This window comes from Mandrillus leucophaeus, unplaced genomic scaffold (assembly GCF_000951045.1).
Source record: "Mandrillus leucophaeus isolate KB7577 unplaced genomic scaffold, Mleu.le_1.0 Scaffold337, whole genome shotgun sequence".
Taxonomy (NCBI): domain Eukaryota; kingdom Metazoa; phylum Chordata; class Mammalia; order Primates; family Cercopithecidae; genus Mandrillus; species Mandrillus leucophaeus.
Window position 1 is genome coordinate 984,968 of NW_012103554.1, and position 27,846 is coordinate 1,012,813.

General features: G+C 42.3%; 1 protein-coding gene across 1 annotated transcript in view; it reads left to right on the forward strand.

Moving 5' to 3' along the window:
• Positions 1 to 10,914: 10,914 nt before the first annotated feature.
• PLEKHG1 (pleckstrin homology domain containing, family G (with RhoGef domain) member 1) overlaps positions 10,915 to 27,846 on the forward strand; it is a 182,011-nt gene continuing 165,079 nt past the window's right edge. Inside the window, exon 1 of the mRNA XM_011988722.1 lies at positions 10,915 to 11,153. Within this exon, the coding sequence (XP_011844112.1) occupies positions 11,075 to 11,153 (79 nt within the window). The 5' untranslated portion in view covers positions 10,915 to 11,074. The remainder of the gene's footprint in view (positions 11,154 to 27,846) is intronic.

Below are 27,846 nucleotides of genomic sequence, written 5' to 3' on the forward strand. Positions count from 1 at the left end.
ATTACTGTGTTTGGCAGTCATGGTTGGTTGCATTATATAAACAAATACTACTTCAAACATTGAAACTGATTTTTTTCATAGTCGGCTGGAAAGCAAGACTATTTGATGTTCAGTTTGGATGCCCTATTTCTGATTATATAATTTAGGTCTGGGAATAGAATTTTGGCATGTATCTGCAGTTCTTATGCCATAGAAAATTAACCTTTAGCATCTTCTCTAAAAGGGCAAATCATCATGCATACAAGTTCCAAAAAAAACTTTTAAGGTAAGCTTCCTTCTAGTAAAAGATTTTTCTGTCTTCAAGCAAATACACATCTCTCTAGTACTGCGTTACTTTAAAATATTCCGTGTAATCTGTGACCTCTGCAGAGCCATAGCTAACTCAGCCCCCAAGCCAGACGTGGAAGGATCCCTAGGTGTTTAGCTGAAGATCCTGGTAGACAAAGTTCATTTTCTTCTGCCTGTCTATAGGCAATGCTTGCTTTCGAATCCTTAAATATATTCAAGAACACTTTTCAGCTCACCAGATTCTACAGCATTGTGTACACTTGTAGTCAAGTACAAAGCCAAAACCCTTAATGAACTCTTTCTTTTCTTTTCTCCTTCCTTCCTTCCTTCCTTCCTTCCTTCCTTCCTTCCTTCCTTCCTGTCTTTCTCTCCCTTTCTCTCTCTCTCTCTTCCTTTCTTTCCTTCTCCTCTCCTCTCCTCTCCCCTCCCCTCACCCCCCTCCTCCTCTCCCCTCACCTCCCCTCCCCTCCCCTCTCTCTTCTCTTTTCTCAGGGCCTTACTCTGTCACCCAGGCTGGAGTGCAGTGGCACAATCATGACTCACTGCAACCTCAACCTCCTTGGCTTAGGTGATTCTTCCATCTCAGCCTCCCAAGTAGCTAGGACTACAGGCGTGAGCCACCATACCTGGCTAAATTTTTTTGTATTTTTTGTAGAGATGAGCTCTTACTATGTTGCTGCAGGCTGGTCTCAAACTCCTGGGCTCAAGCATTCCACCCAACTTGGCCTCCCAAAGTGCTGCAATTATGGGTGTGTGCCACCGCGCTCAGCCTATGAACTGTTTTTTTCTAAGCTCAATTTGTAGAGGAGAGCCTGACCTCCCACTCCACCACACACCACACACACAAAGACATAAGGAATTTATTTAAGGAAAAAAATAATCTTTGAATGTGCATCAGCCTATCCGTGTTTATTAATCCTAGCTCCTCCACCTTCTTCCTAGTCTGCTCCCTGTTACAGATTCGACCCTGAGGCAGGCAACAATCTGAATCATCGGGGAAGGTTAAATTATAGTTTGTATACCGTCTTTACCTATCAAGGCAGGGATGTGCATGACCCAGTTTAGGAAAAAAAAAATTAACAAGCGTTGAAAAAGGTTTTTATTGTTAACCCTAAAGTTAACAGAAAGTTCAGTTAGGCAGAACTTTTCATCTCTTAAGGAATTTGGATAATTGCTCTTTACTGTTAATGACAAAGAATGACCTCAGAGTCCAAGCTCTCTTCTCTTTCTGAGAATTAACCTGCAATCAGGAAGTGATATAAACTCTTCTAAGAATTATATCCACCTAAATGAAGAGTAGAGAGCTGGCCAGGTTCAAAGCATTGTTATCAGTTATTATAGACCTACATTTATGGCACCTGAGTTTCACTTTTATTTCAAGTTACTTAATGCCAGATTACACCTGTAACATTTCTTTCTTTTCTTTTTCTTTTTTCTTTTTTTTTTTTTTTGCCATGGAGTCTTGCTCTGTCACTCAGGATGGAGTACGGTGGCATGATTTCAGCTCACTGCAACCTCCATCTCCTGGATTCAAGAGATTGTCCTGCCTCAGCCTCCTGAGTAGCTGGGATTACAGGCACCTACCACCACGCCTGTGTAATTTTTGTATTTTTAGTAGAGATGGGGTTTTGCCATGTTGGCCAGGCTGGTTTTGAACTCCTGACCTCAAGTGATCTACCTGCTTCAGCCTCCCAAAGTGCTGGGATTGCAGGTGTGAGCCACAATGCCCGGCCACCTCAAACATTTCTGTAAAAAGGCACACACAAATTGCAAACTGCTTGCTATTTGAAAATGTAGTAATACACTCAAAACTTTGGTATGGATTGAGGTAGTGGCCTAGCCGAGAAATATTTAATAACCACAGGCAGCATTTTGGGAGCTCACCATATGCCAGCAGACAGTGTAGGGTAAGTTCTTTGCATGAACATGATCATTTCTCCTGTATCACCTATAATAACAGTTGCTGATTAGTCTTCCCTTCCCCTTTAGTCCCCTCTCTCTTCACACCATTTATTAATCTGCAGATGGGCAAACTTGCATGATTGAGAAATTTACCTGAAGACACACAGCTCATAAGTGGCAGAACCAGGACTCACACCCAGATCTTTTGTACACCAAAATGCATGCCCTCAGCTGTGTGCGCTGTCTCCTATGCATTCCTCACACATGCTCATCCATTCTTGCTTTTTCTCTCACACTTTCTGGATTAGTGGAGAAAGTTGAGCAAAGGGAGATCCTCCCTACAACCTTGTCTTTCAATTATATTTGGAGGGTCTTTTATCCCCTTCCTAAGATAGTTTGATTTTGGCCTCTTGTCTTTAATGATAAAACTTATTTTTGTTTTTGTTTTTGAGACAGAGTCTCCTTCTGTCACCCAGGCTGGAGTGCAGAGGTGTGACTGGCTAATTTCTGTATTTTTGGTAGAGACGAGATTTCGCCATGTTGGCCAGGCTGGTCTCAAAACTCCTGACCTCAAGTGATCCACCTGCCTCGGCTTCCCAAAGTGCTGGGATTACAGGCATAAGCCACCACACCTGACCGATAAAAATTATTTTTCCTAGTGGGGGAAAAAGCATGAGGATTATTTAAATCTAAGAAGATAAAATTAAGTAGCAAAAAAGAAACTGTATAAACATTTATTGCAGTTATCATTAAATACCTATAAAAATAGATGAAACAAGTAAAAGCGAGTAAAAATAGTTACTAATACAAGATATAATTCAAAAGAAAAAATATTCAAGGTTCAGACCACAAGCCATATAATATATATCACAGTGAACTCCCAATAAACTAAAGAATTATAGATTTGCAGTAGCACAGTTTCAGCTGTAAAGAAGAAAACTTTTTTGAATGAAGAGAAAATTGAAAAGGGCAAAGATGGACATATGTATTGATATGAAGTTTAAAACCTTTTAAAACTAAAACGTAAGAAAGCAACAAAATGAGAAAATATGCACAGCAAAAATTAGAGACTTAATTCATGTGCACACACAATAATTTATATAAATGTGAGCACAATATCAGATTCTAATTGGTAAGTGGTCCAAGGATAAAACCAGCTATTTCACACAAAGGAAAACAAATAGGAAACCAAATCTGAAAATAACACTCAACTTAAATACATTTTAAAATGGAAACATTTTACACCTATCAGATAAACAGAAGCCAAAAATCAACAAGGGACAGATTGTGGGGAAACAGGTTATATTCATGCATTACTGTTAATAGTGTAAACTATGTAATCCTTCTGGAGAAAACCTGACAGTATATAATAAGAATAATGACAGTCTTACCCTTTGAACCTGCTGTATCTCTTCTTTCCTGGCAATTTATCCCAATGGTGTCATGAGACAAGAACTTATTGAGCAACTGCAGTGCTAGAAGCTGTGAGAAACGGAGATGAAGGAGACAGGTTCTACCCTGAAGGTGGAGCTGGTGCAACTCAAAGGCACTAACATAATTCACGTTCAAAAATGTCTTCATGGAATTAATTATAATGAGAAAAAATACTTAGTGACAGCCTACATATCTAAAAATGGAGAACTCATTATTTTCCGGAATCACCCACCACCCTATAACCAACTCTCTCCCGTTCTTCTATGCATACCCTGAGACTCAATGGCAATGCCAGCCCCCAGGTGCCTTAACCACAAGCTTCAGCCTTTCCCTCCTTCCTCCTTCTCCCAGGCCTATCCAATGAGTTCTCAAACTATAGGCATTCTCCCTGCAAGTGCTTTTATCCAGGCTGCCACTGCCTCTTCCTTAGCAGGTGTCCATGCTTGCATTATTTCTTCCTCTGGTCTGTTTTCCAACTTCACTGAGAGTTGTCTTTTCAAAATGCAGATATGATTGATTATGGTACTCCTCCATTTAAAACATTCAGTCCAAACTCTTTACTGGATATATAAGACCCTATGTGGTCTGGTGCCTACTTACCTCTACAGTCTTGTCTCTTGTGTCTTCCCCTATACACACACACACACACACAAACACACACACCACCACCACCACCACCACCAATTTCTACCCTACTGCATTGCTTGCAGTTCCACTGGATAGGCACCATGAGTCTTTGCACGTAGCACTCCCTCTCCTTAAAAGCCTACGCTGGCTTCTCACCCCATCCCATGACTCCAGGCTGGCTGACTCCTATTTATGCCTGTTTGTTCTTCCAGACTTAATTCATATGTCATCCCTTCTAGGGACATCTTCATGATATAGGTCCCTACCTGACACACGCAGACACAAGACTCAGGAGACCCACTTATGTTCACACACCTGATACATACCCCTCATGTAGAATGCTGTCAGTGCTTTGGGAAGTTGAGGCAAGAGGATCACTCAATGCCAGGAATTCAAGCCCAGCCTGGGCAACATAGCGAGATCCCGTCTCCAAAAAAGAAAAAAAAAAAACAGTTTAAATTAGCTGGACACGGTGGTGCACACCTGTAGTCCCAGCTACTTGGGAGATTGAGGAGGGAGGATCACTTGAGCCTGGGAGTTCAGGGTTACAGTGACCTGTAATTATGCCACTGTACTCCAGCCTGGGTGACAGAGTGAGACCCTATCTCCAAAATAAATAAATAAATAAGTCAGTAAAAATATTATATGATGCATAAAGACAAAATGCAGCAAAAAACGGTCAATGTGTTCCCTCACTTTTTGTAGCAAAGTGTTTTTTAGTGTTATTTTAATTGATAATAATTGTATATATTTATGGGATACAATGTGATGGTTTGATGCATATATATACATTGTGGAATGATCAAATCAGGCTGTTCTTTGTGGTCAGAACATTTAAAATCCACTCTTTTAGCTCTTTTGAAATCTACGATACGTTATCATTAACTGCAGTCACCATGCTGTGTAATGGATCACCAGAGCCTGTTCCTCCTCTCCCACTGAAACTTCAGACCACTTGATCAACATCTCTCCTTTCCCACCCAGGCCCCTCCACCATAGCTGAGTGTTTTAAAACTATTCTGAATACCTAAATTTAAGCAGTGCCTGAATAGCTTTCATAACTCTACAAAGTGAGCAGGGAGAAATCTAACTCCTTTTTTTTTTTTTTTTTTTTTGAGACGGAGTCTGGCTCTGTCACCCAGGCTGGGGTGCAGTGGCCGGATCTCAGCTCACTGCAAGCCCCGCCTCCCAGGTTCACGCCATTCTCCTGCCTCAGCCTCCCGAGTAGCTGGGAGTACAGGCGCCCGCCACCTCGCCCGGCTAATTTTTTTTGTATTTTAGTAGAGACGGGGCTTTACCGTGTTAGCCAGGATGGTCTCGATCTCCTGAACTCGTGATCCGCCCGTCTCGACCTCCCAAAGTGCTGGGATTACAGGCTTCAGCCACCGCGCCCGGCCAGAAATCTAACTCCTTATGCCATTAATATATAAACAGGAATGGTTTCAATAGATCTGTGTTAACTTCAGATGCCCTAGTAAATAGGAGTTTTTATATTAGGTTCAGCCTGAATTACCCATCTTGACCTAATCTAATTGATGTAAATGTTAGGAATTAATTTTGTGCAGGCAGAGATAAAGACTAATCCAGGTCAGTCGGCACCTTGTAATTAATCCATGTACTCTTTAAAATAGAGAAAGAAATGCTGGCACACTCTGTGGCTTAAGGTTCTGCACCAGTCTAATGTAGAGTTCTATCTAAAATTTTATAGGGTTCATATTTCAGGGTTGAATTACAAATAACAAAGCCTTTCCTAAAGTTGGTTATTTCCAATGGCCAAATCTTCAGGTGTTCTTAGGAACTGGTTCTAACCAATCATGAGCAAATGAATATGTGAATGAAAGACAAAATATTTCTAGGTGATTCTTAAATATGATTAGAAAACCTGGGTTTTTATCATATTAAGTTATCACTGATACTACAGTTTTAAAACATGAAATCTCTGAGTATCAATTAATTATAAACTAGAAATCAGCCTTAATTCATTTCCTTTCATTGCTGAGAAAATAAGTAATCTCTGAAAAAACCAACAATATCAATGAGCAATTTTCTATAAAATCAAAATTTTAAACTCTTATTAAATTGTGTGTGTGAGTTAAAGTGCCATAATGACTTAAGGTAGCCTTGCCTTGCTTTGATATAGAGGAGAAAATAAATACAGAAATCATGTTTGTAGGATTTTAAAGGTTTGGCATGAGAAAGCTCCATTGCCTTGACTTTTCTAGGTTGCTCTGTTCTTAATAACAATTTTTAATATAATTCAACCTAGGTTGTAATCATATAATAAGTATTAAGCTACAAAGAGATGTTTAGTTATTTGTTAAATTTGTCAAACTTCATGGCTATGTTCAGCAATATAGCATTTCTCAGGGCAGAGAAGATGTGAATATTAAATGTAAGTAAGGGAGAAATACAAGCAGCTCACTTTTCACCAAAGTGTTCTCTTTGAAGAATCCATAAAATAAAGTAGTTATCATAAAGCAGATCATGTTTTCCCATGGGAATGAGTTCATAATTACAGGCTTGCTTCTTTACCTAATTATAAGCAATGGCATACTTTTATAAATTACAACAGCTGTGATAGAAATATCACCCACACTAATTATACCAAAGTCCTCAGGGCCGTATAGTTGTTCATTCAGTCATTCAGCAAGCATTTGTTAAGTATGTACTCTGTGCCAGGTGCTGTTTCAGGCTGTGGGAATTTGATGCGGGCAAAAAACACATGCGCTTTCCCCACCACCCCATCAATATACTAAACTAGACTAGTAGGAGAGATGGCTATAAGCCAGATATTCATTGTAAATTATAAATGCCATAAAGGAAAAAAAAAATACAGGTAGGCATTGTCATGAGGAGGTGATCACCATGCTGAGATCTGACAGGTGAGCAGGAACTGAGGTGGCGGCAGAAAAGCAATGTAGAGAGACAGTGAGCTCTGGAGGGACTTAGAGATGAGTGACGCGTCTGGCATGGTGTGGGAGAGAAAGCCAGTAAGGTCAGCAAGGGGGCCAGGATGGGAACATGTGAGTGCTGGAGGCCAGGTTATATACAGGTTGTGATCCTTATCCTAGAAGAAATGAAAAGGCATGGAAGAGTTTTCAGCTGATGGGGTAAGGATAGGGTGACATCAGGTCTGCCATTTGAATGATCATGGCACTATAGTTCTGCTCCCCTCCAGAGAATATTTAGTAGAATGTTATACTAGTACAGATGGAAGATGACCACGGTAGAGATGGAGAAAAGGAAGTGACATGCAAGTGAATTAAGAAGTAAAGAAATTGACTAGAGGTGGTAATGATTTGAATGCGTGGAGTGATGGAAAAAAAGGTGGAGAGGATGGCTCTGACACTTCTGGTTGGCAGAACCCCACAAATGATAGTGACATTCCTTGGAAGAAGGCCCAGTTTGGGAGGGAAGTTGTGTTTCATTTTGGGTATATTACATTTCAGTTTCCTGTGAAATCTCAAAGCTGAGCTAGCAAATAGTCACTTGGATATACTGGTCTGGTGCTCAGAAGTTTGGGCTGAAAATATGAATGAGTCATTGGCTGATCCGGCAAAGGAGACTGAAGAGGGATGTTGGTACAGGGAGGAGGAAAACCAGGATTCTAAGGGGCCGTGGTCCCCAAGGGAGGACAGTGCTTAACATGAAAACAGTGGCCAGAAGCATCAGATGCTTCCAAGAAGTTATACGCAGAAGAAACATAAAATAGCAGTTGGGTTAAGCAGCATCATATTACAGATAACTGTTTTGGTTGGGGGGGGGTGTGTGGTGAAGCAGGAAAGAGACTAGATTGGCATTAGTTGGGGAAGAGATGAAGACAGTGAGTACAGATAGAGAACCCATTTGTAGCTTTTACACTTGAAGGAAGAAGAGGGCTACAGCTGGAGGAGAACACACTGAGAATCATGGGAAAGTTGCCTTAGATGGGCAAGTTTGAACACATTTTCCCACCATTAGGACAGACAGAGACGAGGTGCCCTTGGGAAGTAATGAACATCTCTAGGCAGTAATGCTCATATAGAGTCCAAATTCTATATGAATTTACAAATCCATTTTTTGTGGATTAACTTATTTTAGCAGAAACCATACATGCATTGGTGTTTCCACTGCTTTTCTCATATACATGGCCCCCGCAATGCTGAGGACCGTACAGACAGCATGGGAGTTAGCGAGTGCTCGGGTGAATTCTGTGCAACATCCAGTTCAGAACAGTTCAGCCTGGGTAGTGGTTATCACTTCGAGAAAAGAAAGGATAATAGGCCGGGTGTGGTGGCTCATGCCTGTCATCCCAGCACTTTGGGAGGCTGAGGCGGGTGGATCACGAGGTCAAGAGATCGACACCATCCTGACCAACATGGTGAAAAGCCGTCTCTACTGAAAATACAAAAAGTAGCTGGGCGTGGTGGTGTGCACCTGTAGTCCCAGCTGCTTGGGAAACTGAGACAGAGGAATCACTTGGACCCAGGAGGCAGAGGTGGCAGTGAGCCAAGATCATGCCACTGCCTGGTGACAGAGGGTGACTCCATCTCAACAACAAAAAAAAAACAAAAAAAAAAAAACAAAAAAAAAAAGAAAGGATAATAGTGGATCATTTTTTTTTTATTTCCCGTCTTTAAAAAAGAGTTGTAGAATTTCCTCCATGTTCTTTGTATTGAGAATTCTATATACACAGATGGTTCTACATCCTCCAAATTTAGAAAACCTTTTTTCCCCATCCCCTAGAGTCGTTAGCTTTGCACAGCTATCCTTCCCTAAATGCAGCCCGGAGCAGAGTCCCGGTGGTGTCTGAGAGAACCCAGCGATTCGGAGCCAACTTGAGGCCCTGTAGTTCAGGGAGACCCTGAAACCTGTGAATGAGCTTCCTGAACCCAAACTTTGCCACTCCTCAGTTTCTTTTTGGCCTTGAGTACAGAACGGAATTTGCAGCAGCTGATGAAGTACGGCTGAATGGGCCAGGCAGTGATCCTTTAAAGCTAAACCCCATTCTGTAGTGTGCACAGAGCATGCTGCTTTGCAATATGGCTCCACCCTTGATGCTAAAAAAAACCTATTAACATAAAGACTCTGCTTTTCCTACAGTTGACTCTGCCTCAGTACATCTGGTGAGCGGCAAGCCTGATGCCTGCTCCCTAAGTCCCCCCTTCCCCCACAGTTAGGCTAAGACCACCTTGCTGAAGCCATGCAGCTTCTGTGCATGGTGAGGCCTGAGCCTGCATGTCCGGACCTCGTGTTGGCAGGCCCAACGACACTCCAGAAAGAGCCATCACCTGTGGCAAAGTTGTCAGCAGCTGAGTCAGCTGCCAAAGTAAAAAGTGCACTAAAGCTGCTTACCAGGCCACGATAAAGGCCACCTGCAAGACTGCAGAAGCGAACTGTGGCACAAAACACTGTGCTGCGAGTGGCCACATGAGAAACCAGTGGGCCCACACCCACCGTGCCGCATCTGTCAGAAGCCACCATCTCTGAGGATCATTTTGTTTCTCAAGTGCCGTGTCCCTGAGCCAGTCCACCAGACGTGGAGGCTTGGGGAAAAGGCAGTGAAGACCGTCGTCACCCGGCCAGGTTCTGCCCAATTTGAGAATTTGAAACCAAGCGGGAAGACAGAGGAAGACTAGAAATTCTCACCTTTATTGCTAATAAGCTGACATTGGAGATTATGTCTCATGTCTGGGCCTGTAGGTATCTTAGTACCGAACTCAGAATCGGAACCTTCCTAGGCGACAGGCGGACCTGAGCAGCCCTTCACACACAGGAGCAGATGTTGCACCTGCAAGGGGGAGGCAAAGCGGGTGCTACTGGTGGGCAGCTCTGTGCCCTGAAAGCAGGAGTGCAGCCCGATCATGCCTGCCCAGTTTTCCCTTCCTATGCATGCCAGTCTAATTCCTGAGTCCTGCCCCCAAGAGAGGCATTTGGGGGTTAAAGAGAGACCAGGAGCTCCTGGAGGACCACCCAGATGGAGAGAACATCAAGAGTGAGGTTGAAACATGCCACACACAGCCCCACCCTCACCCCAAGACTCCTCCCTGACATTATAGTAGGAGGTCAAGTATTTGCTACAGAGTTGGATAGCATACTTAATGCTGATGGCTTTGTGCGCATCTTAACAGTTGACAACAACATCATCACAGCTTGACACACATTACTTCAATTAGCATGCGTTCTGTGTGCTCAGAACCACATTAGGCCCTAAGAGACTCCAGAGAAACACATGGCCCAATTCAGCCTCATCCTCTGTAGAGGGCAGATGGGGACAGTATTTATGTTTATGAAATTTAGAGGATAGTTGTCAACTTGTCACGACAGGACATTAGCAACAAACACCCATGAATGAAAGTTTGTTGTGAGCCATGCTGGCCTTTAAACAGCCTTCAGGATGATTCTGGTTTTCTAGATGTGTTTCCTTTCTCAGTGTGTCCCTCTTCATGAGAGGAGAGGGGCTGTATATTACAATAAGACAGGTTTGGGAGGGAAATGACTTCATGGGCTCAGTGTTGAGCTGCTTCCCTTTGCATCTCGGGGGAAGGTGTGGTTCACCCACAGCAGGTCCGGTGAAGGAAGCACGTGTGTGTGTGTGGAAGGGTGGCGCTGACCTCCCAGGCAGGACATTACCCTTCTTCCTCTTCCTGACCACGTTCCCACTGCAGTCACGGTCATCGCTCAGCTTCCTGTTGGGGAAAACCTTGGACACTGTGCACCCACCTGCTATAACTGGCAAACTAAGGATGACAGAGTGTTCGATGATGCTGTTCAACTTGAACCCTGAGTTGACGCATGGACCGCTCTGCGCTAGTATCCAGGGCATAGGACGTCTGAAGGAAAGATGGAGCCGTTCTTGGTGGGGCGGAAGAGGCAGGAAACTGTTGCTTGGACAAATCGTATTCTGGGCCAGAGCATCACAGGCGAGTGAAATATGGGAATATTGAGGGGGCCTGGGGTGGAGGTAAGATGAGGCAATCCTATGGTATGGCACCTGCAGCCAGGGTGGTGGCAGGGGCAGTGGCAAGCAGTGGGTTTCATGGAAGGATAAAAGTATCAGGCAGCCTCCTCGGGTGGAGACCACGGGTATATGTCCCTGGCCTCCGGGACTCTCTTCACCCAGCAATCTATGTGCTGGGTACATACGCTATACTGGGCACAAAGAAGGCTGTGATCCATGACTTTCAGAAGCCCGCAGGCTAGTAAACTGGCATCTTCATACTATCCTTGGATCAGATCCAGGCTGACAGTGTGAGCAAATGTGGAAAGCTTTAGAAAATGCAGGCTCCCTGGCACTATCTTAGACCTCATAGAACAGCCATTTCAGAGCAAGTCCTAGGAATCTGCATCCCCTTAAGTGCCCCCCGAGGCTTGGGGATAGATAATTGCATGAGACAAACTCTAACAAGTAAATCATCTCAACAGAGTGCGAAAAGTGCTGTGGTTGGCTGTTCAGGGAATGACGAATGCACAAAGGAGGTTCCCCTAGGTGGGAAATTCAGGTGCGGGGTTGGGGACTTGTATTTGAAATTTCAACCAGCTCCATCCACCTACTTTGTCACATACCTCCATATCGTGTCTGGTGGCTGATGGCAGCAGCTATGCAGGGGTCTCAGTGGCTGAATTTGGGCAGTTTGCTGTGCTTCCGAAATGGTTCTGGCCTACCCTGTATCTCCCCTTGGACTTCTGATTGGCCCATGGGGGATGGGGATTTTTGGATCTGTGGCAGCAGTAATGATCGAGGCCTCCAAGAAGAGCTCCATTTGGAGGGTGTTCGTAGATTTTTAATAGCCTCAATACTGCGTCCTTTAGATGTGTTTCTTTTCTCAGTGTGTCCCTTTTCATGGCATGGGCAGGGGGGTGTATCTTATAATAAGACAGGTTTGGGGGGGAAATGACTTCATGGGCTCGCTGTTGAGTTACTTCCCTTTGCATCTCCGGGAAAGGCGTGGTTCACCCGCAGCAGGTCCGGTTAAGGAAGCACGTGTGTGCGTTCAGCATTGCTGCGTTTTCCCTGCCACCTCACCCTAAGGATGGGGTCAAAGTTGCCTTCTGCTTGTCTTGATAGAGGCTCTCTTCAACTCCCTACCACTCCCAGTTCTCAGCCCATGCAGTCTCCTACCGTGGAACACGAAGTTCCAAAGAGATGGTTCCAGGTGAATGCACAGCTGTGTTCCCGCCTCCTGATCCTGTCCCCAGTGAGTGACACTGGGTCATTCCTCAAGATCTCTCCTTAACCCCGTCTTCCAAGACAAGACCAAACCCCACACTTGAGCACTGGGCCCCCCTGCTCTCTTCCCTGATGCCACCCCACTCTCACAGGGCCTGACCCCAGCAGAAGACAGCTTCAGCCTGTCTTATTGACTCTGGGTGTGACAGGAACAGAGATTTTGAAGGCCTCTTTGCCCTTTTCCCTAGAGAGTAGGTGGCTTTGCCCCTGAGCAGCTCTCCCCTGAACCCATCAGAGCCCAGCTCAGCCCTCTGTGGCAGACGTGGAAAAGGAATCCCACTCCAGTGAGAAAGGAGAAGCACCCCACAAGGAGGCCCAGGACACATGCCTCTCATCAAGGGCTGCCCCTCCGAGATGGTGCTGCAGGAATCCCGCCCTGAGATTGGGGTTTGGAGAGAATAGAGCCAATAGCTTCCTACTCTTCTACCATTTTAAAATCCTATCCTGCATTTTGACTTTCCCTCTGACCACAGTGATACCAAAGGTTTTCTGAATTTTGGAAAGGTCAAAATAATAAGGTAAATGTCAACAAAATGAATATGTAAGATGTGTATCCTTGGAATACTCTTTCTTTGGTAAATTATAGTTTTACTTAAATGTGATCAGTTTTAGGTGATTCGGAGAATTTGCCCACCTCCTGCAGAAACTATCTTGATCTTATTAAATTAAATAAGATTTAACTAGGGAAGGGGAGAAAAAGAGTGAAATCAGGCATGGATCATTCCATCTGTGTAACCCATAACAGTCATAACAACAGTAAACAATACCAAAACCTCTCAGGCAGCCTACAGCTAATTCAATCTCAACTTCTACCACCTAGGCTGAATGAATATAGCTTACAGAGATGGTCAAGGGAGTCTAGAACTTTCTAGAGCTACTTGCTCCTCCCCCTGCTTCAATGCAGTCATTGGTCACTGCCCAGTGTGCCCCTGGCACCTGACCAGTAGGGGGCACATGTGAGCAGCGTCCTATATAAGCGCAGCACAGGCACCAGCTGGTCAGGATGAGGCACCTCTACCTGGGCTCCGTAGGAGAGCTAACTGGGTCATTGGATTCGATTCATCTTTTTCAAGTCTTTGAGAGTTTACTTGATTGGGATTTTTATTAAATCTCTTAACCAACTTTCCTCATTCTCAAATGCCAGTGTAATTCTGTGAACACTCCAAACATTAGAAATACTTTTCTTATATTGTAAACAAATTCTGTTTATGTAGAAGATGGTTCTCTTTGGAAAAACAATTGCCTGAAAGCTCTTCCAATTTAGCAAGGAACATAGTCTGAGAAAAGAGAAATAGGTACGCAGTTACATGCCCCGCCTCAGCCCTCCCACACATGGTCATTTTTGCTTGTTGAAAAATTAGACTTTAAGTGAAAACAGAAGCATCAAAAATGATCCCTCATATAAAGGAGACTGTGCTTTTATAATATTGGCCATTCTTTTCAGTTGATTGACTTTATTCCTATTCTTCATTTTTATTTTTGCTGTTGTCTGTTTTTCTCTTGTCTCACCTCCCAAGCTTTCTTTCCCTGAGCCTCCCGAGGGAGGTCTGACAACGCAAGAAGGATGAGAATGTGGGCGGGAGATGAGGGTGGGAGGAACTGCCCAAACCTGTCAGGCTTGGGTGTAGCACCTGCAAGGAGAACATGATTCTCCTGTGGTGACAGCCTGACCGGGCCCCCCCACCCACCAAGGCAGGACCACGGCGACCCGGGGAGCATGCTGCCAGCAGCCATGGTGGGGGCTCTGGTCAGAGGATGGAGGAATCGAAGCTCTCCTCGAAGGGCTGAGTCAAAACTTCTTATCCCACCGAGCCAAGATGGAATTCCAATTCAGGGTATGTTTGACACCTTGATGTGGCTGTGTGGCCCTTTGTAAAGGGTTCAGAGGGTGATCATGGGCTTGTAAGCTTTTCTCCACCTTCAAATGGAATTGACAAATCCAGAATCTGTTTTTCTTCTCAGGTTATCATAAATTGTGACTAATTTTACTTGTGGGAGGTCTATTTTCCTTTCCTATCAGACTTCAGTAGTCACATAGTACCTTCAGTAGTCACATAGTACCTTCAGTAGTCACATAGTAGAAGATTATTACTACCTTCTTTTTTTCCAGAGCTGTTATTTTAAGATGGAATTCTTGTTCTGCGGTATTTGTGTTTGCCTAGTAGGATTAAAAGGGTGTACTGGCTTTTGGCAAATTTTAGTCTAAATCACATCACTTTATTATGTCTGGAATGGGAGATGGGGAGAGTACTTAATTTCTGGTTTTTCCCAGTAATTCTTTTTATTTTCTGTTTTGTTACTATTGTTTTGAGGCAACAATAGAACTAGTGACAAAAATGTAGCTTTCTTGTTAACTTAGTTCAAAGGGTTATTATGGCCTTTTTCTGAAATAAATTTTCATTAGAATGAAATACTTTGGAAATACCTGACCTCGTTCTTTTCTGTCTGGACCTTGGACTCCTTAATGGTACTTACTAGAAGGGAGCTCTTTGGTCTTGCCGATGATCAACCCATGGGAGGAACACAGTGCCAGCTGAGGAAGCAAGTCTGAGCCCAGAAGTCATAGACTCCCAGGGGCTGTTGGAGCTGGCCTGCTGCCCCTCCATGCTCTCCTCTGACCCCACGACCTGAGAGTTTCCTAGGGAGTAAACACAAGTGTTGTTGCCTTTCAACAAATATGTATTGCAAGCAAATATATACCACATTTTTTTAAGCAGTGACATGCTCTGATCTATAGCTAATCTACTTTTAAGAGGTGTAAAAAACAAATGTTATCATCTGTTTTGTTTGGACAGTGGTTTCCAGCCATACTTTTCAGGCTCACTATATTCAAGAAGAGTCCAGCCAAGAAACTTTTGAAAATAGCCTGATAAGTATTCATTGCAAGGTAGTAAATTTGTCATTTAACCAGGTATCCTAAAGAGACAAGGCTGTTCTATGTTCTAAACTGCCAAAAGATGAGTGATTATTTGTAAAACCTAGGCATTCAGTAAGAAGTGCAAATCACAGTATTTAAAAAATTAATCACCTGATTTTGCTCCTTTGCTTCTCAGATGAGAAAACAGAGCCCAGGGAAGTTGATTATTGAACTTCAGGCACCACAACCAATGAAGTGGCAAAGCAGGCCTGGAATCACATGTCCCAGACTCTTAATCTTACATTTTCTTTTCTTTTTTTTTTTTTATTTTTATTTTTTGAGATGAAGTCTCACTTTGTCACCCAGGCTGGAGTGCAGTGGTGTGATCTTGGCTCACTGCAACCTCCACCTCCCGGGTGCAAGTGATTCTCATACCTCAGCCTCCTGAGTAGCTGGGATTACAGGCACGCTCCACCATGCCCAGCTAATTTTTGTATTTTTGGTAGAGACAGGGCTTCACCATATTGGCCAGGCTAGTCTTGAACTCCTGACCTCAGGCGACCCACCTGCCTTGAACTCCCAAAGAGGCCTTCTCTCTTTGGGATTACAGGCATAAGCCACCAAGCCCAACCATTTAATCTAACATTTTCTCTCTTATCTCATACTCTCCTGAAAAATTTGACAAATTTCTGTAACAATATTCAGAGCTTTGCAAGGTAACAAAGTAAAAACATAGTAAAAACTATGCTAACGTGTAAAAGATTTTTTTAAAAACAGTGTATTGAGATATAATTCACACAATTTACCATTTAAAGTGTACAATTCAATGGTTTTTAGTATATTACATTATTTGCTTTTTAAGGTGTGGTAAAATATATATAACATAAAATTTGCTATTTTAACCATTTTAAATGTACAATTCAGTGGCATTATATTCACAATGTTATGCAACCATCACCAGTATTTTTATAATTTTTTATCACCCCAAACGAAAATTCTGTAACCAATAAGCAGTAACTCTGTTCTCCTCTTGTCCTGTCTTTAATAACTTCTAATCTATTTTCTGTCTCTATGAATTTGCCCATTTTCCTCTGGGAATTTACTATTTTGTATGAGTGGAATTATCTAATATTTATCCTTCTCTGTTTGACTTTTTTCACTCAGTATTTTCAAGACCCATCCATATCGGAAGTTCATTTCTTATGACTAATGAAATGGTCTGTTCTAATTCCCTTTTATTTCATTCTCTCTCCTTTTAATACACTTTAATTTCCAACCTGGTCATGAAATCCTTTAAGTATTTTTCAATCTATTGGTATTTTTATATTTAAGTTATTTAAATACAACTTAAGTGTGAAGAGACTCTTAGGATGGTATTTATTTTCAATTAGTTCTTTAAAGGCAGGAGCCATATGTTAATCTTTGTTAAATTCTTTAAAGGCAGGAGCCATATGTTAATCTTTGTTAAAAAAACTTTTTTTCTCTAACAATTTGTCCAGGCCCTGGCATAGAATAAATACTTAACAAATTTATCCTGAGATGGACAGATGGATGATTCTTAAGGTTTTACATTTAAGTATCAGAAAACAGATTTTGGCTGGGTATGGTGGCTCATGCCTGTAATCCCAACACTTTGGAAGGCCGAGGTGGATGGGTCAGCTGAGGTCAGGAGTTTGGGACCAGCCTGACCAACATGGTGAAACCCTGTCTCTAGTAAATACAAAAGATTAGCCGTACATGGTGGTACATGCCTGAAATGCCAGCTACTCAGGAGGCTGAGGCACGAGAATCGCTTGAACCCAGGAGGCCAGAGGTTGCAGTGAGCTGAGACTGTGCCATTGCACTCCAGCCTGGGCAACGAGAACGAAAATCTGTCTCAAAAAAAAAAAAGAAGAAGAAGAAGAAGAAGAAGTAATATGGTCTTTGAGCTTTAGTTCTTTATTCTCTGGAATAATATTCTCTTTTGACATAAAAATTTATAGTTGCAATTGTTTCCCACTCCATAGAACTGGTAAATATAAAATGGTCATGTGTTGAATAATATAAGCATTTTACTGTGCCATGTCAAAAGTGAACTCAGGAAATCTGACAATGGCTAGTTCCTGCCTTTAGTGACCTTCTGTTGGTGTTTATTACTGAGGGTGATGGGAGTCTCCTGGATGCTCAACTGTGTGACTTGAGATAGGTCCTTTAAATTCATAACGGCTCTTTTATTTTATTTTATTTTGGAATTTTTATATTTTTTTAATTTTATTTTTCCATAAGTTATTGGGGGTATGGGTGGTATTTGGTTACATGAGTAAGTTCTTCAGTAGAGATCTGTGGGATCCTGGTGCGCCCATCACCTGAGGGGCATACGCTGCACCAAATCTTGGCCCCACCAACATGTTTACTCTTTCTCAGTGCTGGGCTCAGGAGCTGACAGCAGTCAAGCCAAAACAGAAGCTGCTACTACTTCAAGAAGCCTTTTCACACCTCACTAGAGTAAGGAAATGGAACACAAAGGTTTATTTCAGTGGTTCATAGATTTCACCTCCAAATATCAAATGTAACTATACTTCTCTAATGGTTCTGTCTCCAAGTAAAGTAAGCATGCATGTATTTGTATATGAGTAGTCTGCCATTCAGCACACTAAAACACACCCTTCCTGGGCTTCGGCTATTTCAAAAGGTGTGGAGGATGTGAGAGGAAGGGTGTAAAATGAAACCCTGGATTAGGAGTTAAAATTACTGTAGGATGTCTTTACTGGAGATGATTTCTCACGCACTCTCTCAAAGATCTAATCAGGAACAAACATTTGCAAACAAGTTATTTGGTTTGTTGAGTAGAATCATGGTTATTTTCATGCCTGTGTGATTTCAGGAATTCTGTTCTCCTGCTTTTGGGAAGCTGCTTCAGCTCACAGATCCCTGCCTCCCGTGAACACCTGAACGGCCTGTGGGCTGTGTTGTTCTTCTGCAACCCAGCACATGCATTGTTCACTTTCCCCATAGTCCTCCCTCATCTGGATGATGAACCCAGTTAGATCTCCATGGCCTGATATTCTCTAAATCCACCATGGCGGGTGTCCTACACAGAGTAGGCACACAGTGAATATAGCAGTGACTTCAGAAACCTGAAATACAAGACGTTACAAAGGACAGAGCCTGGTTCTTATATATGGCCTGTGTAATCTGTCTTGATGCTTTGCAAGCCAAACCAGATACTTAAGTTATTATTGCTTTTTACATTTCAAAGGCCTACAGACTACCATTGGCCTAAATATAAAATAATAATTTCTGTCTGTAGAGCTGTACACCCTGTAGTCGAAAAGAAAGCCCTTCCTTCCTCATTTCTTAATGACAGCCTGTAATCATCTCTGAGCAATTTTTAAGATTTTTTCTAAACCACCATTTCTGTCATTATGTCGGCTGGGGAAGAGCCTCTTCTTCTATCAATTGAATGGTTCTCATTCCTTCCCAAGTCCAACCACCCACCTTGTGAGAAGAGGTCGTTGTAAATCTCAGCCAACTTTCTTTTTCAACAATTATGTTGGGAGAAATGTCAGATGATAAAATCAGTTAATCACCAAATATTTACTGAGGACTTGGGAAAAGTTTTGGGGAGCCATTGGAGAGAATATGACTGAACCACTGTACGTTCTACCCAAACTGTATTTCCTCATTCACTTCCAGCCTAGGCTTGAAGAAACAAGAGACCAGGGGTGGATCCAGGTTCCTGTCTAGCTGGGACATGGCCCATTTCCTTTGCGAGGCCTGGGAGCAGTGTGAGGAAGCCTGGTTAGGCATCTGTCAATCCCAACTGAAGTCGCTGTTTATATGGGGTGAGGAATTTTTAACCTCACCCCATATAAGGCCTAACAACTTCAGGTATGAGTAAAATGAAGACAGAAATTGCACATCACAACTTAATGTTTGTTGTGTTTATGTACTGAAAGTATTTTATGTTTGTAAACTCAAAATTAACCCCATTGTGTAAATAATGGTAATGACTATAATGGTTTAAAATAATTTACTGTATCTGTCACTCTTTTCTGATGGAATTTAATAGACTCTCATACTGTTATTTTACTTCAGATCAATAATACAACTCTTTTTCCATATTTCTTCATAATTAACTATGTAATTATCATTTGATAAAAGCCTCTTATTTTAATTAGAATAATATGATCATGGGCTAATGACTCAATAAATATTCACTGAGCAGCTGCTATGTGGAAAACTAATGGCATGCTGGAAAGAAAAGAATTTTTCCTAAGGCTTGTCCTTGACCTCAAAAAAGCATTTGTGATCTAGAGAAGACAAATTTAAAGAAATGCTACAAGTATAATATGAATAGGCAGAATTAAATAAGTAGTAAATGAATATCAGAGGGAAAAAAATGCTAATTTTAAGGGAGATATAGAGTTTCCCCAGTAAGTAGAATTTGAATGGAGCCTTCCAAACCATTGAGGATACTTTCAACTCTGAAATTCGGGCCAAGAGAAAGTAAATATTTGCTTTTGTCACACTTTCAGTCTCTTTTAACTTATGAAGTTTCTACTAAGTCAAACTGAAATTAATTAGTTATACTGTCAGAGTGAGTGCGTTGGTGATTTCTCTGTGTAGAAAACAGTGGAAAGGCCATCCAAGGGCAGGTGTTAGCAATGAGCAAAGGCGCAGAGGAACGAAAGCAAATGACATTTGGGGGTTGAGATGTCCATATGGCTGAAGTTCCAGGTCAGAACATAGAAGGCCTTAAATGCCAAGATAAGGAGCTTGGACTTGATCTGTAGACCTCAGGGAACTGTTCCTGCGTTAGGATCACCTGAGGTCAGGAGTTCGAAACCAGCCTGGCCAACATAGTGAAACACTGTCTCTACTAAAAATACAAAAATTAGCCGGGTGTGGTGGTGCGCACCTGTAGTCCCAGCTACTTGGGAGGCTGAGACAGGAGAATCACTTGAACCTGGGAGGTGGAGGTTGCAGTGAGCCAAGATCATGCCACTGCACTCCAGCTTGGGTGACAGAGCAGGACTCTGTCTCGAAAAATTAACAAACAAACAAACAAAAAACCTGTGTGTGACTTATTTGGTGTCTCTCTACTTCCTGGAAGTTGCTTCTCAACTTTTGGCTTCTCTCTGATCATTCTAACTCTGGGACTTGGAAGCTCTTATGTCAGCAAACAAAGCCCACAGCGTCTTCCTTCTTCCTTTGTATGATCAGCCAGTGATTCAAATTGCCATTGGAATAATCTCTGAATTCCCTGGGATAGACTCTGAGGTCCTGCATCACTAACCACCCTCTCTTTGTTCACACTGCAGCACAGCTGCTTGGTTCAGGCTAACCACTCCCACATGTTTCGTCTCTCCTGGCCTGGCTCTCTTCTCCAACACTTGGCTGCTTTGCACATCCCGTCTCTGCACATCCTCACCCATCACCTCCTTCCAGAGCCAGCTCAATGCCCAGCCCTTGGAAAAGCATATATGGCCCATGTTGTTACATTCATAAATCATACAGCAGCATCTCTGGAGTGTCTCCTTTGCACAAGGATATGAGAGGAATGCACAGCTGTGAGTGACCCAGGTCGGGATGCAGGGACCTCGTGACTAGCTGGAGAGGCAGGGCAAAATGGCAAAAGATGCAAACAGCGCTTCAAGAGAATGGAAACTGTGTCACATGATAGTTTAGAAGTCATTCCCCAGCCAAGTTGGTATAGGCTTTGTATATAGTTATTGCTTCCCTCATCTTCATCTTTGTATATGCTTCTGGGAGTTTACATGGGAGGCTTTGAATCCTTGACTGTGATCCATTCAAAGACATGCAGCACAGATGTAGTTTATAAGAACCTTTGCCAATGAACATGGCAAAATTTTCTGTTTTATGTCTGCCATTAGTTGTTAGGTGGGGACCGTCCCTGTCCTGGCATGCAGGACTCTGCTACTGGAAATTATTATAGCATACAGAGTAAGAGTTCCAGTCCTAGACTTAGACTGTCTAGGTTCAAATGCCAGTTTCACTCCTTACTAGTTGTGTGACTTTGAAAATTATTTCATCTTTCAGTGCCTCATTTTTCTAAAGTAGGGATGATAGTAACATCTGCCTTTTAGAATTGTTGTGGGCATTCAGTGAATTAATTTAAAGAGAAAATGTTTCAAATAGGGCCTAGGTGGGCACAGCGGCTCACAGCTGTAATCCCAGCACTTTGGGAGGCTGAGGCGGGTGGATCACCTGAGGTCCAGAGTTGGAGACCAACCTGGCCAACATGGTGAAACCCCATCTCTACTAAAAATACAAAAATTGGCTGGGTGTGGTGGTGGGTGCCTGTAGTCCCAGCTACTTGAGAGGCTGAGGCAGGAGAATTGCTTGAACCCGGGAGGCAAAGGTTGCAGTGAGCTGAGATGGCACCATTGTACTCCAGCCTGGGTGACAGTGAGACTCTGTCTCAAAAACATAAAAATAAAAAAATAAAATAAAATAGTGCCTAGCACATAGCAAGTACTCAAAAAATGTTAGCTATAATAATTGATTTATATTATTAAGTAGTCCTCATGACTGTGTAATTACCCTCTTTTTAAGTGTTTTCTAGTCAGTTCCTAGTAACTGGAGCTGCAGTTCTTAGTAGCTAGGGTTATCAATATATCTGCCTTCTGTGCTAGTAAATTTTTATACATCTAAAGTTTTAAAACCTCTGCATAAACATTCCCCCTGGAACACTAGAATCAATGGTATTTTATTATTCCTACATTGACATTTTAATAGCCAAGAATGGCTTTTAAAAGAATTAGGAAGACACACGGCCTCTGTCAGTCTCGATATTGTAGTTCCTGTTATGTTTCTGTTTCCATGTGAACCCTGTTTTTTCAAAAGTTTATAAGTCTTTTGCTCCATGGTGGGATTCAGCAACAAGTTTCTATTCCAAAGAATAATATTTGTCCTACTTGAAAACCTACTCTGGTTTCCATTTTCTTTGCTCAATGGTTTATGCTTCTAGAACTTGAATTTTGTTTGATGTTTTTGCCAATACAATTTTTCATATTTGGTAATTTTGCCAATCTTCTTAAAAGCTCCAAGTCTAGCACATTGTCCTTTGATTTTTAGGTAGTGAGCTGCTTAATTTGGTTTTAAGATAAGGGTGTAGAAAATATTAGGAATTCACTAGAAATCTATCTCTGTTCTACAAACTAGGATCCTAGACTGTACTGGGTGTATCTTCCTTATAGAGAAAAGAGCAGATTCTGCTTTCCTTGAAAATTTAAAGTATAGAGCAGTGGTTAAGAACACTAAAATCCTGGCTCTTCCACTTAACATCTGTGTGATCTTGGACTTGTGTAGCTTGCCTAAGCCTTGAATTACCCATCTTTCAAATGGGAGCAATGGAATTCTCCCGAGGACTGGATGAGAACATGCATGTCAGTTGCTTAAAGTTAAAAGAAAAACAACAAACAAAAAGCCATGTATACCCAAATGTCCGTTATTATTGTTTCACAGAGGTCTGACTCCAGAGTTTTTCTCATGAACCTGGTTGTTGATATTTTCTTGGAACAAGATGGGCCCTCCTTGAATGGAGGAAGATTTTGTGTTGTAAAGAGCTGTAAAGTGACTAAGTAGATGTGGTTAAGTCATACTCATCGGGAAGAAAGGGCAGGAAAATATAAAAATAATTCAGACTTAGTATCTTTACCTTAAAAATGTTAATTTTTTACTTTCTTGGCCACTTTCACAACAAGTCTAATGAAATGGAGAGAGATTCTTTATAGAAGTTACATGGAGGGGGCAGAAGACTGGTGTCCAAAACCCTGACTCTATGTCAAGGTTGTGATGAGGAAGAATTGAGATCAAAGAGACTATTTTAGGATGTCCTTCTTCTGTCGATAGTTCTTAAAGTCCACATATCCTTTAAATGATTTATTTGACAGCTTAGGTTGAAAGTCCCTGGGAAGCCTGGCAGAGGAACTTGTCCTAAGACCAGGAGACCCAGGGTAGAGCCGCAGCCGGGGAGAAGCAGAGGGTTCTTTGAGCGACATCTGTTTCCCCCTCTCCCTGAAGCCCAAAGCCACTTCAGGGCCTGCAGTGATGGCAGGCTGCCAGCTTCAGAAGAAAATCTGCAGTTTTCCATTTGAGATTAGAGGATGACACTTAGACATTTGATCATCTTGCGTTAAACACTTTGAATATCTCATTACACACACACACACACACACACACACGGCACGTGCACGCACTTTCTCCCTTCTTCAAGGATGCATTAGCATTGGTTCTGGCGGTCTGTTCTTCAGCCCCGTTAATCTGACTTTGTGGGTGTGTTTCATAACAACAGCGTCTCCATGCAAACTGCACAAAAGGAATCTTCAACCAACAGAAGTTGGAAATGAATACTTGGTTCGTGAGCATAATTTTACAAGTGATTTTTTTAAAGTCTAGAGATACCAGAAATTATTTGCGAGAGGGAAAATGTCTCAAGGTAAGTATATTTTAAAAGTATTCCTGTGTGCATGAGACTGAATCCCCTGGTGGGGGTCTGGTGGTTTTAGAAATCAAACTATAGGGCTGGACGCAGTGGCTCATGCCTGTAATCCCAGCACTTTGGGAGGCCAAGGCAGGTGGATTGCTTGAGGCCAGGAGTTCAAGACCAGCCTGGCCAACATGGTGAAACCCCATCTCTACTAAAAATACAAAAATAGTGGCATATGCCTGTAGTCCCAGCTACTTGGGAGGCTGAGGCACGAGAATTGCCTGAACCTGGGAGGCAGAGGTTGCAGTGAGCCAAGATGGTACCACTGCACTTCAGCCTGGGCGACAGAATGAGACTCTGTCCAAAGAAAAAAAGAAGAAGAAGAAGAAGTAGTACTTTTAAATACATGAATCCTTCTGAGCATTTTAAAATTTCCCCAGGAGATAGAATATATATGATGATTTGATTCTGAAAGAGTAGAACCATTACAAACAATTTGTAAATTCCCAAGCTTTAAGAAGGTGGATAAAATGGTAAAGTTTCCACTGCTGAGACCTACCAAAGAGCTTGTCATGCTGTAGGCCATGGAGAGGGCAGTGAGCTTGGACTCAGGCCTGTGCCTAGGAAGACTATCTTAGCTCTTGAAGTTTCCTTGGAATTTTTGCAAGGTTGGGGAGCTTAAGGCACTAAAGAAGCGAACCCTGAGTGGGGGAGATTTAAGGACAAGGCAACTGGGAAGTAAGTCAGGTGCTTGGGAATTGGGCAAGTGGCCCTGGTGTGGTCCTGAACAAGCGTCTCCTATTTCAGAATCTCGCTGAGGGCCGGCCCTGGGAGGGGAGCCCTTTACAGAAGTTTGGTTGGTCATTCAGAATTCAGATGGTCCCAGCAGGGGCATCAGCTCTTTGTGTACAACTGGAAGGGAGTTTGGCTTCTCCGCATATTGAGACATCTGTTTACTCTGGCCAGCCTCCTACTGGAAGATTGACACAGACAGTCCCATGCTGTGCAAAGGGAAGATGCTGTGTTTTGTTTCCTAATACCAGAGCAGCTTTCTTACGGTGAGGAATCACAAATGTCCCCACATCACTACCTGCTTAAGAAAGTGATTCTGGTCCTCTTTGATAGATCCTGAAGAATATGCTTTAGAGTTTCTCAAGACGTTTTTGTTCTTCTGGTGGTATTTTTTTTTTTTTTTTTTTTTTTAAAGAATGTTATGGATAAAGACCAAATGTTGGCTCATGCATCAAACAAGTAGATCAGTTGTGAAGTACGGGTTGAAATGCTTGGGACCACAAGTGTTTTGGGTTTCAGATTTTTTTTGGATTTGGGAATATTTGCTTTACATAGTGAGATATTTGGGGGATGGGACCCAAGTCTAAACATGAAATTCATTTAGGTTTCCTATGTACCTCCTACATGTAGCCTGAAGGTAATTTTATACAATATTTTAAATTTCATGCAACAAACTTTTTAAGTACTTACATGTAGTGTTTCCCATGTGTGGAGTTACCCACTTGGGAGTCATGTAGATGCTCAAAAAGTTATGGATTTGGGAACATTTTGGATTTTGGATTTTTGGATTAGAGATACTCAAGTGGTACTTGGGGTTATACCAATTTTGATCATGTTATGACAATTTTGTTAGTTAAGGAAGTTGTTAGCATAGAAAAGGTTTGACTACCTAACCTGATTGTGTGTGTATACACTATACACACACACACGTACATGAAAAAGTATGCTCAAGGAAGACTATTTTGGACACTTTTAATAAATTGATTACACTATAATAAATGCAGTAACGGGAGTTGCTAAAGATTATTTGGGGAAGTGAAACAAAATACAAGTACCTCCTATAATGCAACTGTAGGCTAGACCATCTATAAGGTTCTAGAGCTCTCCTTGTGTGTTCTTTTCCAACAATTGTGCAGGTTGTTTGTATGTCTGGGCAGGGTTAGGTGGGTTTAGTAGAATCTATGTATTTTAAATTTCCAGTTCACCTCTTTAAAAGACGCCAAGTGTCTTCACTCATAAACATTTGTATCTGCAAATGATTCAAAAACAGGTTGATTTGATTATAATTGTTAAGCTCAATCTCTGAAAAACAATTAAGTTTTTTTTAAGGGAGTTGTATTTATACAATGCATTTGCTTAACATGTATTGTTTTCTCATAGCTGGTACAAAGGTATATTTCAAAGTACCATTAAATGAGATGAAATTGGTGATTTTGTTTGTTGCTTTTCCATTACCTTTTTACGTCTTCACAACCAAAATATAACTGTCCTTAAAACTGGTGAAATCTGAATGTACCAATGTCAGTTTCTGTTGTTATACTATAGGTATGCAAGGTGTTATTGTTGGGGGAAACTGAGTGAAGGGTACAGGAGGGCCCTTTGTATGTTTTTGGTTTTGTTTCGTTTTTGCAGTTTCTTTTAGATGTATACTTATTTCAAAATAAAAAGTGCAAACAACAAAAAGTAACTGTTCTCTAGAACTCTTACCTGAAGTCTCTGGTGCCTGGCAGGGATTCAGAAAAGACACTCAAATTCAACCTTAAGTGACTGCCAAGCATTAAGTCCTGTGAGGTTTCCCTCGTGCAACAGATACTGTCTTGTAGATGTTGGTGCTCCAGAAGTGCTTATTGAGTGCCATTGTCCCCAAACTACCTTGCTAATGGGGAAGAGACACTTTACACTCTGAGGTCTCTACTTACTCAGGTCATACCCTTTGCCCTACCTATATGGCCAGGTAGGTGGCCAAGCCCTGGGTTCCCCCAAATATTAGGAACAGTGACAATGAGAACAAGTGATGTTCTGTGAGCCCTTAGTGTGTGTCTGGCTCAGTCAGGCCACAGGCCTATGAAATCACTGAAGCCTTAGAATACCCCACGAGGCCATGAAAATTAAGCCATTTTAAACAGGGCAAGTTTAAACAATAATTCAGTGGTGTCTCTACTTTCAAAATAGTTTATTAGGGATCTCAATGAAGGCCATGGATCCTCTTAGCTAAACAAATAAACTAAATTTCTTTTGAATTACAATGTCAACAAAAGAAAACTTTGAAATTGTCTGATCGTCCTTCCCTTCTGAGGATAAAGACTGGCAATTATCCATGGCCCCTGCTATTTTTGCTAACTCCTGCTATGTTTAGCATCAATAGAGCCAAATTTTAGATCACTGGTTTCGGTAAATAGCTCATAGTGAGACTAATGTTTACTCAGCAGATAGTGGGTTCCTATTGCTTCAAATTGGTTTTGCGCCGGGGAAGATGGAGAGGGACATATGGAAGGACCCAATATTACAGTGAATCGGGGTGAACCTGACAGAGAGAAGCCTCCTGTATGTCTCAGCTCCAGGGAGAGAAGGAGGCCAGGAGACCCTGCCAGGCTGACCAGCCTCCCTTAGCCCCTTACTGCTACAAAGCAGCAGTGTCCACCATTGATCTGGAAGATGCACAGTGAGGCTTGCAGAAGCCTCATTCTGGAGCAGCCACAGACTGAGGAAGTCACTGATTCCCAAAATGCATCCCCAGGACCAGCAGCTTCAACCATCTGGGAACTTGCTAGAAATCCTCGGGCCCCACTCCAGCCCCACCAAATCAGAGACCTGGGGCTAGGACCCAGCAGTCTGTGTCTTACCAAGCCTCCAGGGGACTCACAGGCTAGCTAAGGTGTGAGAACCCCTGGGCTAGAGAACCTGGGGCGATCCCGTTTCCAGGCTTCAGAGTCTATGAAAGGAAAGAGTTTGGTTAAACATATTTACCTAGGGCCCCCCCCTTCACTCCCAAATCACATATTCCAGATTCTCTAATTCTATACATCTGTGATATAAACACACATATCTGACAGTATTGAATAGTGATTAAGCTCTGAAATCTAACTGCCTGGGTTCAAATTCTGGGGCCTCCACTGCCTAGCATTGCACATCCAAGCAATCTGCCGAACTTGCTGTGTTTTGAGCTCTTCATCCATAAAGTGGAGACGATAGCACCTCTGTCCTAGGAGAGAGTTGTGAGGAATTAGTCTAATACAGGCAAAACAGCACCAGGCACTTAGAAAGTACTCACACATTAGCTAGGGTTAGGGTTTGCGTACTTCA